Source organism: Gymnogyps californianus, chromosome 17, assembly GCF_018139145.2.
Source record: "Gymnogyps californianus isolate 813 chromosome 17, ASM1813914v2, whole genome shotgun sequence".
Taxonomy (NCBI): Eukaryota; Metazoa; Chordata; class Aves; order Accipitriformes; family Cathartidae; genus Gymnogyps; species Gymnogyps californianus.
In genome coordinates, this window is record NC_059487.1 from 6,513,721 (window position 1) to 6,530,725 (window position 17,005).

The 17,005-nt window shown below is 55.5% G+C and overlaps 1 protein-coding gene across 1 annotated transcript; it reads right to left on the reverse strand.

Moving 5' to 3' along the window:
• Positions 1-1,387: 1,387 nt before the first annotated feature.
• Positions 1,388-6,197, reverse strand: KCNK15 (potassium two pore domain channel subfamily K member 15). Its single transcript, XM_050907345.1, has 2 exons — positions 5,915-6,197; positions 1,388-2,523 (listed from the first exon to the last, which is right to left on the reverse strand). The coding sequence occupies exons 1-2, from the start codon at positions 6,195-6,197 to the stop codon at positions 1,610-1,612; spliced, it is 1,197 nt and encodes a 398-aa protein (XP_050763302.1). The 3' UTR covers positions 1,388-1,609.
• Between the last annotated feature and the right edge of the window lie 10,808 nt (positions 6,198-17,005).

Here is a 17,005-nt window from a genome sequence, read left to right on the forward strand (position 1 = left end):
CCCCCCTCCTCCCTCCAATGCCCAAACATCCCAGCAAACATCCACAGGGATAATATCCCTGGATATAAACACTGCCCACACCCCCCTGGCAGGGGAGCCAGCCCTGGCGTACCCCTGCAGCCGGGGAGAGCTGGGGTTTGGGGCTCAGACACATCTCTCTGCTCCCCCTCGTAACAAATAACCAACCACCACCAGCTAGATTCACCTTTTATTAAACTGCCCAGGACAAAAAGAGGAGAGAGAAAAGCCTGCCCCGAGGTCTTCCCAATGCTGGCGCTCTGCATGCCTTCCCCACCAGGAAAAGGGGATTTTCCTCTGGGAAAACCCCCTCAGAGGGTATTTTAGGTAGAACTAAGAGTGGAAATGTCTGTTTATTGGGGGGAAAAAAGTGAAACGGAGCTGCTGCTGCTGTCAGAGCCCAGTCCTGTTTTGTTGCAGACGAGGCAGAATGGACGTGGGCCATGTCGGGGGGCACCAGCTTGAAGCGGCCTCCCAGGTGGGGCTGTGCGGGTACCGCATCCCGCCTGGGGACGCACGCCGAGATGGGATCACCCCGCCTCTGATAACCCCAGCAGCAATGAGCGCAAACCTATGGGCTTGTGGGGACTGGGAGGAGGCGAGGAGCAGGCACGCATGCTGGGCTGCCGGCTGGAGGAAAGGTGGTGCAGGAAAGGGGGATTTTAGCTAATGATCTCATCAGGGCCAAACCCTTTGCAGGTGCCTCTGTACGGTTCAGGGAGGCTCTCCCTGGGGCTGTGCCCTTAGCACAGTCTGGGCTCATGACAGAGGAGGCTATGGCTGGGCTGGACGGGTTCAGCTTCCCCTGAGAACGGGACGCAGCATCCCACCAGCCAGCTCAGCCTGGAGGACCTACCAGTAGCGAGGTAAGGTGTGCTGGTGGGTAAGTGGGTGAGTGTATGGACCTCCAGCTTCCAACAGTATTGAGCCAGCCACAAGCCTGAGCTTAGACCTGGAGGGCTGGTCATGGGAGATGCAGTGCCACGAAGCTGTCCCCATGTGCCAAGCAGCAGGACTGCAGCCCCGTCCCCTCCTGCCCCCCTCTCCCTGCCCACCCACCAGCTGCAAACCTGCTGCGTGGCACCGACTTACCTGCACCCGGTGTCAGGGGATGACTTAAAGATCCCCAGCCCTGCGGGGCTCACTAACACGGGCTTTGCTTTTGATATGTTCTCAGCAAGTGCAATCCAGCCCATGTAGCAAGAGGCATGTGCTGGCAGCAGCCACGGCCAAGGTCAGGCAGGGTGGGAGGGCAGCAGTGCCTCAGTTTGGGGAGCAGGGAGGTGGGAAAGCAAACCTACAGCTTGCTGGACTTCACATCGGGGGCCTCTTGCCAGACCCAAATGCTTGAACCTACTTGGGAGGAAAAAGCAAATTAAAACTAACAATATGTCATTCAGTGCCTGCAAAAAGGAATGATTATTTCTCAACAGGGTTTAAAGGCTCCTGCTGGACCCTCCGTGGGGCTGGCTGCCAGCTGAAAGGGGAGAGGAACAGAAGAAATGAGAGCAGTAAGAAGGGCCTGACATCTCTGTTCTTAATTTATCATCATAGTAAGACTCGAGCGCTGAGTACAGCTCGGCACGTGCTCCTAGATGGATTTCCTCCGCAGCCGGGGGTGTTGCCGGCAGCGAGGGCTGTTGGATGATAAAGTGCTCCCCGGGGAAGAGCCGGTCTGACCCCGTGTGCTCAGGGAGACCTCGTCAATTTTGTAGGAAATGGAGTTGTAATACACGGGGTTGGTGTGGCAGCTCAGGGTCTCGGGGTGGGAGGGCACCGGGCTGCCGCACAGCTGAGGTCTGTAGCACAGGCACGTGCAGAAGGAGGGGACTGCGGCTGCCGAGTTGGCCGACTGGCGCCGCTGCCTCTCCGCGTCCTCCTGGATCAGCGGGATGAGGTTCATCTGGCTCGTCCTGTCCTCCACGGGGAGAAAAATGGCATTGCTGCTTCGGCTGTCCTCTTTTGGCTTGAGGTGGATGTTGTTCCGGGCTCTCCTCAGGGAGGCTCGCTCTTCGGCATCCCGCCGCTCGTCCTCCGAGTTCATCGTCAGGAACCGCAGCACCACCAGGTTGAGGAAGGCACCGATGACGGTCAGGCCCACCAGGATGTACATGAAGCTGAAAGCCACATACGGGGGCTTCTTTTGCAAAGCCTCGTTCTTCTGCAGAGCCACAAAGTCTCCAAAGCCAATAGTGGTCAAGGTTATGAAGCAATAATAATAGGCGTGAAAGAAAGTCCAGCCCTCAAAATAAGAGAAGGCTGCTGCGCCGATGCACAGGGTCCCCATGCAGGACAGAAAGCCGACTAGGACCATGTTCTCCATGGAGACATTGGTTGTCCTCATGCCCAGACACTTCTTGATCTTCTTGAGCAGCAGCCGCACAACGGTGTTCATGCGCTCCCCCAGGCTCTGGAACATGACCAGCGTCAGGGGGATGCCCAGGATGGCGTAGAACATACAGAAAACTTTGCCGGCATCCGTGCCTGGGGCGGCGTGCCCATAGCCTGCGAAGGAAAGAGGAAAGGCAGGCGTCAAGCCCTCACTGGGGTTTCCAGCAAGGCTGCCCTGGGACCAAGAGGAGCAGTAGGAGAATGGGGGGAAAACGGAAAATGAATCAGTAGCAGATCTGCAGGCAATGCTAATGGGGCCATGGGATGCCACATCCTTTGGGATGATGGCACATCGCAGTATCATGTGGGCAGAACCTCATTTGGCCTCTAAAGAGAGAAGGTGCCCTCCTGATAGCTCCTGAGCTTGTGTGAGGTCATGGAGGCCAAGAGGAGCCCTAGAGCTCGACTGGGGTCTGCAAACCTTCTGCAGCTCATGAGCAATTTAGAGGCAATGATGCCATGCCAGTGCCGGGTCTGCAGGGTAACCTGAATCCCCACAGCGAGGGAGGACGGAGGCTCTGCAGGATGCTGAGACCCACAGTGCCAGGTCACCCTGCGGGAAGGTACGTGCCCAGCCAGTCCTGTCCACAACTGCCCTTGCAGGGTCATCATCACCTCCCCCTGGCACCCACTCCTGCCCCTCCTGTCCCCTGAGCCCTCCAGTGTCACGTGCATCTTTGACTCTCAGCTATACGATCATTTGCTGTGTGGCCTGTTGGATAGGAGCTGTAGGGCCCCTGCGCTATAGGGGCAGTCCCTGCAGGAGCAGCTAAGTCTGGGAGGACTTCTGCAGAGCAACTTTGGATTTACTCCAGTGTCACTGAGACTCAGACCTAAAGCACTGCCGGACCGTTGGGGAGGAGGGGTTGTGCTGTTTTAAATGCAGGGAAGTATTTATGCCACCGTGGCCCTGTCAGCCCTTGTCCCGGGGACAAGGAGCTCAGGGAGGACAAGGTTCTCCTTGAACGCCTTCTGAGATTTAATTTCCCCACCTTGCTCCAAGTTTCAGAGCTGTGACTCAAGGACACACACAATTACACCATGAGTCGTAATGAGGTATTCACCGCAATCTTCCGGACTTCAGTGATTCTGCGCCCACCTCAATTATATAAGCTTAACAGAAATCGCTGGCCTCTGACCTAAGCGGATGAGTAACTAACTCAGTGCAAGGCAGTCACGCAGCGTGGGGAGTAATGGCATGCAAAGGCATCCAGGCCGCTCTTTCGAGTTTCTATGAGAAACTACTGGGGCTGGAAACTTCCTTTCTGGAGGCGCCTGCAGAACAGCACCGGCTCCTTCCCGCGCTGCTGCGTGGCCTTTTGCAAACAGCTATTTATATTTTCACTTTTTCCAGGTAACCACGTGACTTTTGCATGAAGATGTGCGGGGAAAAAACCCCTTTTTTATTTCTCAGTCTTGTTCAAAGCTGTGACTTGGCTTCACCTCTGTCTCTGCTGCCAGTGGACTTCCAGGACTCTTAGGGAAGCTGTTAGCACGCAGTGATGGGAAGACCAGAGGATGATAACCACATTGTCCCAGGCTCCCGAGCACACCTCCCGCTCCAGGAAACTCCTGCAGTGGGACAGGGCTGGGAGGCTGAGGACAGCGTTATCCTTGACCGTGCTGTGCTCCAAACTGCAAGCAGGCAGGCAGGGGCTGGTTTCTCATTGCTCTGTCTGTTCATAAACCCATGCAATCAAAAATGATAAACTTAATGCCTGCGTGCCACATTTCACAGAATACAGAGCAGATATGAGACTGCAGTGGCAAAAACCCCCCAGTCAGATCCAAGCCTAATAACCAAGTGCAATTATCGGGTCCTAGGCTACAAGATAATACAATGACAGCAATGAGGAGGTAAATATAATGATCCAGAAGAGCAGTAAGTGGAAAAAGAGTTGTACCCTGAGAGACTGCTGAAAGAGCATTTGACTGATGCTTTCAAAATGACAAAGGGAATTAGAAAGAGTAAACACAGCTACATTAACGTTAAAACTGAGATTTGGAGCACAGCCCAATATAAAGAGATGTGACGTGCCAGCATTTTAGAAATATGGCACCTGGGCTGAAATTATTTATCGCGCGGGGTGTGTGATAAGTGTAGCAATTGTTTGTCACAGTCAACAGAAAAATAATGTAAATGAAGCTATAACCTGTCATGAGATGATGGAGATTTTCACTGAAGCCATCCATCCTACCCTCCTGCTGGGGCCTGACAGTAACCATGCCCTGAACCCATCGCTGTTTGCTGGCCACGTGTGTTGCCAGCTGCACAAACCCCACACCACGTCTTGTGGGGGCACACGGAGCCCCCCGGGGCAGGGCCTGCAGGGTACCTGCCCCTCCACCACCTCTTGTCCCCTGGTAACACCGCGCAGTTAATCGCACCAGCCCTTGTCCAGAGGGATGATGCTTTCAGCTACCAGACGTATTTCACCCATCCCAAGCCCCTCAGTAAGGCTGAGCCCCGTCCTACAGAGGAGGAGGTGGCTGCTGGCTGTGGAAGGGCAGGATTCGTCCTCAGGGTTCCTGCCTCCAAAACACGTCTGCTGACTGAAATCCCAGCACGAGCAATGACATGAGCACAGGATCCCAAGCCTGTCTACCCCCACGGGATGCTCAGGGTGCATGGATTAATAAAAGTGGATTAATTAAACAATGCTCAACTCCCATGTGGCTAATCTCACCTAGAACTAAGGCAATCCTCATTCAGTTTAGTTTCATTCTCTTGCAAAATTGAAGTGGGCAAACCAAGGCATTGTGCTCTAGTATGGGTAAGCGTGTCTACATGGGGGTTCAATGTGATTCAATCACCCCCCTCCAAGCTAACTGACACCCATCTCTCTGCAGGTTCCCGTGCAGGCAGAGCGAGGTTCAGCATCTGGTGGCTGTCTTGGCTCCCTGAAGCAGGTCTCGTACAGCCAAACACCCAGAGTTTTGAGCTGGCAAAGAAGCCAACAGTTCTTGCCCAGCTCTTCAGCTTGGCTACAACACTGCACAGGGGACGGAGGCGGCTCCCACCTCTGCCCTCCTACGCCCCCGCCAACTCCTGCAGCTGCCTGCCCCAAAGGTGCCTGCAGAAACTCCGCGTGCTGCCGCCTCCCTGGGACAACGTGCACGTTTCGTGGCCCCAGCCATAGCAGCACCCCGGCATCCCCCAGAACCGGCTGGCCCCCAGCCTGCCCGTGGATTACCTCTCCCACCGCTGGGCACTGGGGGTCCCACAGGGTCAGCTCGGGGAGTGGCCTGAAGAGATGTCCCAGCCTTGCAAGGGCGAGACCTGCCGCCCCGATGCAGGCAACCCCCCCCCCCCCCCTCGGGCCGTCCTGGGGCACCCAGAGGTGGTGGAGGTGTGGGAGGTTGTGGAGGTGCAGAGGTGCGGGGATGGAGGGATACGGGGGCGCAGGGATGCGGGGATGATGGGGTGCAGGGGCGTGGGGATGGAGAGGTGCCGGGACAGGGGGGCGGAGGGGTGCAGGGCGCGGGCCGGGGTGCCAGCACTCACCGATGGTGGTGATGACCGTGATGGCGAAGTAGAAGGAGCCGGCGAACTTCCACTGCCGCCCGGCGCGGTGCGGCTCGGCCTGCAGCACCAGCCGCTCCAGCTCCCGGTAGTCGTCGGCGGAGAAGCGGTACTTCCTCCGCAGCTCCCCGCGCTTCTGCTCCAGCAGCCGCTTGCGGCCGCTCTCCGCCTCCGACTCCAGCGCATCGAAGACGGCGGCGCCCACCAGCAGGTAGGAGAAGATGCAGAGGATGAGCGCGGCCGTGCGCAGGTTCTGCCGCTTCATGGCGAGGGGCGGCCGCGGCGCCTCAGCCCGGGCTCCGCATGGCCCCGCGCCCGCCGCCCCCCGCGGGCCCCGCCGCGCAGCCCCCGCGCCCGCCGCGCCGCCCCCTGCGCGCCCCGCCTGCGCGCCCCGCGCACCGCCCCCTGCGCGCCCCGCGCACCGCGGCCCGCTGCACCGCGTGCCGCCTCCTGCGCGCACCGGGCCCCGGCTCCTCCGGGCGCCGGTACCGGTTCCCGTTCGCACCGAGAGTGGCCCCTGCGTGCCCCGAGCCCAGCACCGGGCCCGAGCCGGCAGCCCCAGGCCGCAGGTGAGCCCTGGCGAGGCCGCGCTTCGCCCCGTGCCGCTGACATTAACAACGGCCCCCTTCCCCGGAGCTGCACCCGGCGGCGGGCTCCCAGGCTGGAGGGGCTTCTTGTGCCGGCGCTCTCGCTGCCTGCCCTGCCCGAAAGCGGGGACCTTTGGGGTTGTGCGGGCGGCCGCTGCTCCCGCAGCCCTGCGGTGCCATCCCCATGCGGGCAGCCCTCGCCTCCGGTAATCCATCGGGCTCAGGGCGGGGAGGTGCCGCTTCACACCCACGGCAGCGAGGAACACGCGGCGGTGCGTGTTAGTTGTGTTATCTCTGCTTTTTCCAGCCCGTCGCCAGAGCGGGTGGTCTGGCCTGCTCTGTCCAGTGCTGGTTTAAGAGAGCGGAAAGGAACAAAATCACCAGGTTCGGTGTTTCTGCTGATTTCTCCGGCGTGTTCATCACGTGCTGCAGGTGCGGGGGGACGCGGGGCCCACCAGCCCTGGGCTGGCGTGGGGGGCGGCGAGCGGAGCCTGCCCACGCTGATGCGCTGTGGACAGCCCAGGTCAGCTCTGAGGTGTGGGGAAATTAGCTGTGGTGGGAGGCAGAGTGAGGTCCTCCCGGCAAAGTGAGGACCCTGTTTCTCATTACTGGTTTCCTGAGCTTTTATGTAACCCTTATGTTTCACTTCTAAAAACAGAAAGATAATTCTCTGAGTTGTATGTTGCAGGAGATAGTATCTCCTTCAAGAAATCAACTCTCCTTCTTTTGACTGGGAATAAAACAAATGAGGAAAACAAACCAAAGAGCAGGCTTACATCCCTCTTCATCCATCTCACTTCTCTCTCTGGAGAGGGCAAGATGCTTAGGGCTTTAATTGCAGCAAAGGAGGTTTGAATTGGATATAAGAAAAACTTTTTAACCATGAAGACAGTGAAACACCGGAACAGATTGCTTGGGGAGATTGTGGCAGCCCCGTCACCAGAGGAGTTTAAAAATAAGATAAGCAGATGTCTGGATGTCTGCTGAAAGTGCTCTGGGTACAGATGATGCTCTCCTGGAGCAGGGGATGACTTGATGCCCTCCTGGAGCCCCTTCCAGCCCTGTCCTCTGCATTTCCACGGCCAGCACGAGGGACACGGTGCCCTTTCCCGCTGTAATCGTGAACTCTTTTTCACCCTGGACACTTGCCACTTCCCTCCTCCTTGCCGAGCCTCCGTGCCAGCACCATTAGTGAAAGTTGTTATTGAAGAAAAAATACAGGCTCCGGCATCCATCACCAGCAGCACAAGCTGTCGGTGGATTGCTGTTCGACATCGTAGCGCTTGCAGCCTCCTAAATCACACGGCAAAGCCTCCGCTGGAGGAATGTGTCTGGTTTATGTTCTCTGTGGTGTCGTTTGCAGCCCTGCTAATGGGGCCTGGGATGCTGTCAAACTTCCAGACCCAGAGCAATGTGGGGGCCGCCTGCTCGAGAAAATATGCTTCACCTGCTGCCGTCCAGCTGCTGGTAACTTTTTCCACTGGTCAGCAATGACATCCCACCTTGAAGACAGGACACAGTGCTGCTAATTGAGCTCCTGTTGGTTCCATTACAGAGGAAGGAGTTCTTACAGTGATCGCATCACCGTGTGCCTATCACACACCTTTTAGGAGGGGTTTGGGGCCTCCAGTGCCTTGCAGGTCAAATTCTGGGTCCCCAGGTAATATTTGGAGCATTAAGCTGATGCTGTAGCATGTTATCCAAAGCCAGCTGCTCTGTGCAGATGCTGGGCCAGCATGCCAGTGCAGGTTCAAGCATGCAAAACCTTGGGAGATGCTCTCCAGCCACGGGTGAAGATAGGCACAAGCTACTTGCACAGTTTCCTTTAGCAGCAGCAGCAGCATCAATCCTAGATGGTCATGGACTACGTAAATCCTCCACAGTTTGTTTCCAAACATGTGCCTGCGATGACAGCCAGCAGTGCTTGGGCAGAGATGGTGCAGCATGGCCTTCTCAAAGCACTGCCTACATAGGGAGGGGGTCTGTGGCTCACCCTCCCTGTGGCTGGGGCCATTTGGGGCAGGAGGGGCCATCTTCACCCCCGCAGTATGAACAGCTCTCAGTGCTTCCTCGGGGCAGTTTCTGCTAGCCCTGTTCTCTTTGAGTCTTGACTTGGTTGGCTCCAAAGTCTTCTGCTGACCCCAGAAGAAATCCTCACCTGGCAGTGTCTTGTGGCACAGGTCTTTCCTCAGCACAGCCTTTCCCTGCTATGTGGGGAGTTCTAGAGATTCGGGCAAATCCTTTTTCTGGAAACGGGGATGCCATCGATGGAGCAGAGTTGGAAGAGGCTCTCATTCAGCAACGGGCACAATGAAATGGCTGCTGATCACTCCCACGGGGGCTTGGGACATCGCTGGTTTCTCCTTTTGGGGTTTGCTTTGACCTCACGCAGGTCACAGGCTCCTGTGGAATAAATGCTGCTCCGAAGGAACGAGGGTAACAGGATCCATCTCCTAATAAGAAATCCCCCAGTAACAAACCCAGCGGTGATGAAACCAGGACTGTGTGGCAGTAACGCACGCAGCGCTGTGTTCTGAATGGGGTCGTAGGCTTCATAATTAAGATAGTGCCAAAATCAGCCTGCTCTGTGGCTCACGCATTTCTTTTTCCTGCATGCAGTGAGCATGGGGTCATGAGCGAGACCAAACTGTGTCACATCGCTGTTGTGCAGGGCAGTCCCTCCTGAGGAGGAGGAAAGTTTCATGCTTTCCCACTGGGAAGCTCCCTCAGTTCAACCTTTGTCTTTCCCCCGACTTCATTGCGCTTGAGAAAGGTCAGGCTGGAGCCGCAGGATCAGGCCAGGCAAGATAATGTATTTTATCATTGATTTCCAGCGAGAAGTTGCGTTATGAGATTAAATGTCTCATTTTTATTGCATGGGGAGGCAGAGAGAAAGCAAGAGCTCTGAAAATAAAATAGAAGTCAAAGTGATGTGTTTCTCTTGGAAGGTGCTTGTGACTGGGAACGAACGTACCTTGTTTGTTCCGTCCTTTGGAGGCGAACTTTGAGAAGCTGCTTCCTTCCGAGGTTGGTAAACAAAGCCAAACCTCATCTGTGTTTAAACCAGTGCCTAATTAATGTGTTTAATTGGCCCGCATCTACTAATTCCAGGCTGGCGGGGAATTTATTAAAAAGCTTTTCTAGTTTTAATGGATTGAAATAAGCAAAGCTGCTTAACTGTCTCAGACGAAAGATGCTAAATGGAAGTGGCAGTGTGGGTCTGTTTGAGTCGGTCCCACAGCCCGACGTACGTGGAGAGAGGTGGGAGCATCCCTCCAGCTTCGCTCAAGCTGCTTCGGGCATCAGCGCTGCCTCGGTCTGCGCAGACAGCTCCTGGTCCCCGAGCAAAGGGGTCAACGTTAGCGGGACGCGCGGTACCGGCTGCTGTCGCACCTCCGGCTGCGCTGCCCACCTACCCACGGGTGCCAGCCAGGGCCGAGGACAGGCTCTGGCAGGCGTCAGCCCCCTCCCCGGGTTTTGGCTGCGAGGTGCTCCAGCTCTCTGGGGACTTGGGGACCATCCTGGCGTGCTCTGCTTCTTTTGGTTATTTTTAAAGACCAAATAGATGTTTTCTTTTGCCTTAGTAAAAGCATCAGCTATTCTGGCTTTAATGCCATTTAATACCAAGATTACAGCCTTGCAATGCCACAGGATATTTTTAAAGCAATGGATTAGCTAATTTCTAAAAAGGATTAGATACCGAGATATGAATAACAACCAGCTGCAGCTGCCCAGATGAGAGTGGGACTCCAAGCACTGCTCGGCTGTCCCAGACCAGGCGGCACTGTGAGCCGGGCACAGGGAGCGATCCCTCCTCTCCGCACGAGGGGTCACGGCGATGTCCTCTTCTGCGGACACAGAGTCCCTGACCAGATCTAGGCTGGATGTAGCAGTGTTTGCTTCTGCCCCATGACTCCATAAATCTTCCTGTAAAATATCCTCCTGCTAGCCAGAGCTAGCTTGTCTCTGTCCTGCAGGCCATGCTCAGGGTTCCTGGAGGCTCAGGAACCTCACGGCTTTCTCTCGGCTCTGGGATTTCCCCGCTGCCTCCCTCCCTGACTCTTTGTAGCTCGGACAGCTACAGGCGCTTTACTCTGCATTGTAATGTGGAAGCTCAGCAAGGGAATTAATGAAGCATTGGATATAAACTGGTTGAAAATGCAGATTGCCTCTGCGTGGTCACCATGGATGTGGCTTGCAGGTTTCAAACCCCAGGGCAGGTGGACACAGCTCCATGTATGACTGTCTTCAACCGCCTTGCCTAGTACCAGCCGTGCTAAACCTCAGCCATGCCTCCTCCTGATACCCACAGCCCATTAGTGAGCCTTCCCCAATTACCCTTCCTACCCAAAACGGGTCCTGCAAGGGGCTGCACAGCCCCATCCTCCCCACCCCTGCTCCCCCCGGGGCCTGATCTGCCAGTGATTGTACACGAAGCAGATCTGGGCTGGAAATGCTGACAGTGCTCTTGACAGTTTATGGTCACAAACTCTATTTTCAGCCTAATAAGTTTTTTATACGCTTGGAAAGCTGTCAGTTGAACATCAGCCAGGCACAAAGTACCTGCCATAAAGTGCCTGGACCACAACCAAACGGGAAAGGTGCAGCTCTGCTGTAGCAAGTTCTTGATCTCAGCCACTTTAGTTGGTTCATTGTTTTGGTTTGAGGATCTTGGCTTTAATAATAAAATAATAAGATAAAATAATAATGCCCCTGCTTAAAAATTTGTGGAAATATTTGCTGAGAGCCTGTAAATCAGAGCTGGCAACCAGTTTGGATTGGGGCTCGGCGGCGGGAGGCTCTGCGGTGCTGCTGCCGGTGCCGGGGTGGGCTGGTCCCTGCGAGGAGCCACTGAGCCCCAGTGACAAAGGAGAGAGGCTTTGGGAACGTGTCTGGAGAAGGGTCCCGCTCCCTGGGAAGGCTATCTGGAGATGAGCTGCCACGGCCACGACCACAGACTCACCATAGAAACACGGCCACGTCAAACCCTTGGCCAAATGGAGAGCAGGGCCTGATCCTGAGCACGCCTCTGCTCCCACCGTGACAGTGTCGCGATGCTATAAATGACTTCCCTGCATCACAGCCCACGGGGTTGCCAGGAAGGTCAAGGGTGGGGGGCCAAAGGGTCTGGGAATGAATTGCAAATATGCGAGGCTCTTTTGGAGGGTGCTCCGGTGACAGCTTCGCCCCTGTCCTGCAAGGCAGCCCCTGCCACGGTGGGGACGGGAAAGGTCCTGAACTGCTGTAGGGTTCTTGTGAGACACCCCTGGGTGAGCGATGGGCTCTGGCATGCACTGCGGCCCCTGCCGGGAGCCCTGTGGGTGGCTTCAGTGCCAAAGGTGTCTGCCCGCATGGTTGGTTCATTAACCAGGTCCCCGGGTCCCATGGCACCCACCTTGCCACAGGGGAACGGCAGGGCAGTGGGTCCCACTGCAGGGCACCGTGGGCTGGCTGGGGCAGGAGGCAGCTGCTGCCAGCTCCCGGCTCCGGCAGCACGTGTGGCGTGCCTGCCTGGGTGTGCTTGAGGGAGGAACGGTGGTGGCTCCCGTCCCACCGGCGAGCTGAGCCGTGCTCAGGGTGAGATTTGGCCGTGCCAGCAGCCGGGCGGTGACCTCGTGGCACGGGAGCTGCGGCAGTCCTGTCTGCCACCCCGGGACTTTGCTTCCCAGGCAGACAGTTTACACCAAATGGCTCGTTTTAATGCTAAAAATAACCCGGTAGGAAACAAGTTGGCCCCAGCACTTCAACTGGGGAAAAGTGCATTTATTAGTAAAACTCAAGACATCCTTTCCTGTTCTGCCTCTGAAGCTCAGGGAACCGGCGCTGAGATGCTGACTGAGCTTCCCAGCCAGGCACCAACTTATTTCGATAGTGTTTGATTCCACCAAGATGCATTTTTCTTTCCCTGCTAGCAATGCTCCACAGGCTGGTTCCAGCCGCCAGACTCCACTGGCCAGAAGCAGCTCTGGCTTTGGGGCCACAAGCGATTTCCCAGCCGAGGGAGCTGTGAATTGCCCTGTCAAAATGCTCCCAGCTGCGCCATGCCTGAGAGCACAGCAGGTTCCCGGTGGGGAATGAATATAACAAAATGAAAATATTTGTTTTCCTCTTGCGGTGAAAGCACCGTGTTGGGGACATATTTCTTCCTCCACCTCAAAATTGCAGATTTTACTAAGTCTTGTTTATATGCAGAGATTTTCCAGCTGCTTCTCTCCAGGCTTTTCTCTGGAAGGATTAATTGGGGAGATGAGACACATCCTCTCTGAATTGCAAATGCAAAGATGTTCCTGTGTGCGCCTGGCCCAGCTGTTTGTCCCCTGCTCCAGCCCTGGCTCTTTCTTTCCAGCCGTGCTCAGGGGCTGTGCGGTGTCCCTGGGGCAGAGCAAATGGCGGCACAGGAATCACAGCTGTTCCAGGCATGAGGACGCCAGATCCGCCATGAATCAGTTATAGGGAATCAAATTAACACTAGGCTTTTCTGGAGGCAGGCAAACCACCTGAGCTAAATGGGAAAATAAACCAGAGGCTTCTCTGGGTTCTGAAATACTTAGCTTGTTTGAGTGTCTCTTGGGGTGGGAGCTGAGGCGCTGAGCACTGACAGGAGACGATGCTCGTCTGGGTATCCCCCCAGGGCACCGCCACACAGGGTCAAGCGACAGACTCAGAGCATGGCCATTTTTGGGTTTTTGGCTTGGGAACCGCATGTGAATGGTCCTCTTTATGTAGGAAGATTGAGAGCTGCGAGCTGTCCCCCAGCCTGGGATTTGCAGGTGCTGATATGACTGCAAGTCCATCGCTCATCCCTGTGCTGTGCCTTTGGGAGAGGATGCTGCCCCGTACTCCCAGGCTGAGCCTGCTTCTCGGGTTCATCCATGAACCACCCTCTGCTCCTCACCCATGCGGCACTGGAAAGGAAAATAAACCCTCCTCTTGCCTTCCCTGCTGCTGGGTTTGCTCCCATTGGGGCTAACCAGAGCTACTGGCAGTAAATCTGGGGATGAGGAGTTATGAAATAGAGAGCTGGCAAGGAGGGGGAAGAGGCACTGACCCACCCAGAGACTGGTTCCTCCACCACCAGTTGTGGCCACAAAATCCAGCCATGGAGAGAATGGCTCATGCTTATCCCTGTGGACAGGTGGGTTAAACCACAGACTTCTCCCTAATATTTCAGCTCATGGGGGCCCTCTCCTTCGCTGTGCACGTTGTGCTGGTGGTGTCTCTGTTCTGCAGCTCACCCTGGGGCAAACCTCCCAGAGCTCTTCCCCACCTCCCAGCTCAGTGCAGTGGGATAGTGGCTATGGTGATGGGACTGTTGTTTCTGCTTTGCACACAGAAAGATGCTTTCCCCCAGCAGCCCTGGGGAGGCTGCAGCATCTCCTGCTGGGGATTGCAGACCCGCTGGGGTCTTGGACAGCCCCAGGCACCCGGATGAGCTGTACCCCAAGGGCTCTCTACATCCCCGGCTCCTCTGGGCTCTCAGCATGGCACTGTGTTGCCATCCCAGCATTGCACACTCTTTTATAGGGAGGTTTTTGCCTCCACAACCAAATAACGCTTCATTCAGTCAGTGCCTGGCTCTTGGCATCACCACCAACAAACCTACCCCTGAGCTCTCCCCTGTGCCAGCAGCTTCCCATTGCCATGGGACCTCCTCACCCTAAACAGCCTGGACTGGAGGCACAGCGGTGCTGCAGGGCGGTCTGGGCTGGTAAGAGCTGACTGGGAGCTGTGGTGTGCAATTCTCCCCCACCTCTGCTGAGCGGCACCTCCGCATCAGAGCAAAGGCAGCAAGGACGGAGTTAATCTGTCTCCTGTCCTTGGAAGTCCTCTGCACAGCATGGAAGCAGCCTCTCCAAGGAGGAGCTGTGGTGCTACTGAGAAGCCTGGGAGCTTTCTGATTCTCCTTAGGGTAAACTTTTTGCCCATGAGCCCAAACAAGCAGAAGAATTTCACGCTGGCTGGGCTGCGCCCTGGCACGAAGGGCTCTTTAGGGAGCCGGATCCGACCTGAGCATCTCCCGGTCGGGGCAGAGCGGAGGTGTTGGGCGAAATTCAAACTATAGTCTCCTCCCAGGTTGCTGAGAAGGCAGCGCAGGTCGTGGTGCACAGAGCAGCTCCCGGGGGTTTCTCGCTGCCCTGCTCTCTGTGCTGACCCCGGCCTTGAGCAATGAGCAGCACTGATGGGAAGGGACGTGGAGCGCTTGCTGCTGGGGGATATTTAGAGGTATGGTCTGAAAAATGGCACATCTCTATTAAGCCTGGGCTCACCAAGTCCTCCAGGACAAATCCCTGCCTGCAGGGTGCAGCCGCAGTCGCTCTGTAACGCACATACAAATGCGTGTTACAGCTGCAAGCTGCGCAGCGCCGCTGCCACCGAGCTGCAAGTGCATTCCTTAGCTCTCGCTCTCCCCAGGTCCCACGCTACACAGCATCACCTATTTATAACTGCATGCACTGCAGGAATAATATTAGACTGATGGCCTCACACAGTCACGCTAAATGTTATTCTATTTATGTGATTTGCTCTTCTTCACAAGCTGTTGGTCTCCCAGATGCCAAATCACTCTGCACAGCATAGACAAAGACTCAGACTTTTCTGTTTTATTAAAATCTTCACCAATGGCACCCAGTCCCAGGTATATTTACCATTTTTTCCCAGGTCACCTGGAGTAATTGCATCTACTATTCCTTCCCCAGTCTGATCGATATCCTTGGTAAATAAGATAACCTGTCAGGCCTGTTGTCCCTGTAGCCAAAGGTACTTTAGCAATGAAATTGTTTTGCTGAAGAAATAAATGCCTCTCGCTGAATCTGAGGATGCTGTGACCTTTCATTAGTGACCTGAGTGACTCATCCCTTTTTGTGTGCGCACTGCAGCCTCCCACCACGCCGTAAAAGATGCACCACAAAGTCCCGCTGCCTGGTGCCCGGCGTAACAGGGAGCCGAGACCTGCGGGAGCCTCCTGCTCACGCTGCTTCTCCTCCAGCTTTGCACGTGATCTTCACACCTCTGCCTGGGCCTGGGGGCTCCTGCGTTATGGAGATGCCCTGTTTGCACGGCAGCGACCCCGTGCACCATCTCAGTCCCGCAGCGATGTCCCTGGCCCCCCCAGCCCTTGTCCGAGCAGCAGCTCCTGCTCCCCCAGGCTGTGGAAGTCTGACACAAATGCATAAGCCCATGTTTTCAGCACAGGGCAGCCTACCCACGCTTATTTAGCACACAGGGCTTTACTGGCCATACTAACCCCCCTGACGTGAGGTGGGCAGCTCGGTCAGAGCCAGATTTCAGCCAGAGGCCATGTATCACACACCGTGAACTCTGTATTCACTGGTGGGGGCAAATCCTCCTACTCCAGCAGGCTAATGTCTTGTACCTCTGCAGCCGGCAGCTGTTAAACAAGGCCTGGCAATCATTTTGCTGAACTCAAGGAGTCTCTGCGGCTCCCGCAGCACTCACTCACTGCTCACTCCCGCTCCCCACTGCTTGCACACGGGAGCCTCTCGCCCCCTCGCTTTGCTGGGTGCCTCTGGAAACAAAGACCCTGGAAACATGACTTTTTTAGTCTCTTTTTAGAAATCTGTGCAAAGTGAAATAAAGACTTAAACAGACTTGAGTCCTATGCATTTAGCTGCTGCTGCTAGCGATATTTTCTTCTTGTAAAGTGTTTTGCATGCCAAGAAAAACAGTTTTGCATTTTAGGGAAAGAAAGTGGTTGTACATCTGTGCATCTGTATGTGTGCCTGTTAATTCTGCCTGAATGGCTTCCCTGGGCTGTCAGCTCAAAAGTTCTCTTTAACATAACAAATCTTGACTGTGTGTGCAACAAATCCTCAACCAAGAGGGGTTTATTTAATGAAGCAAGAAATGTTGCCAAATTTCCAGGCTTGATCCTGATCCCATTAATGTCAGCAGGAGAATTCCCACCATGTTTGGTTTGTTGGTTGGGTCTAATCTGGGTAAGGGAGTTAAAAATCTGTGTTTGGGTTGGATTTGCAGACAAGTTCATTGCTCCACCACTGTGCCAGAGAATCTGTGGGAAAAGCAGACGGTACAGGTGGGATTCCTCTCACCTGATTTTAGGCATCTTCAAGTCCAGCAACAGATAGCCAAGGGAGGGAAAGAGGAACATTCAGATCATCTTAAGCCAGGAGCCCAAAAGAGGTGAAATTAATTTATTTCTTCCTGCAGAGCCATCTCACCCCATGAGGATGTGCAGCTCGTGTAAAGGAACCTGACAGCGCTGGAAGGTCTCTGTAGCAGAGGGGAAAGGACCTGGCTCAAAGCCAGCCCCTGAGCGGGTGGGTGCCGGCCCAGGCGCTGCTGCAGGTCTTCTGCTCAGGTCTTCTCCCTGCGCTTGTGCCAGCCAGGAACCGAGGCTGATGCCTGGTTCAGGATGCAACCACGGCACAGCAACTCCAGTGGGCACTGCCCCCCTCCTGCCAGCAGCGAATGCTTGTGCATGGCCCTGCCAACGGCTGGCAGCGCT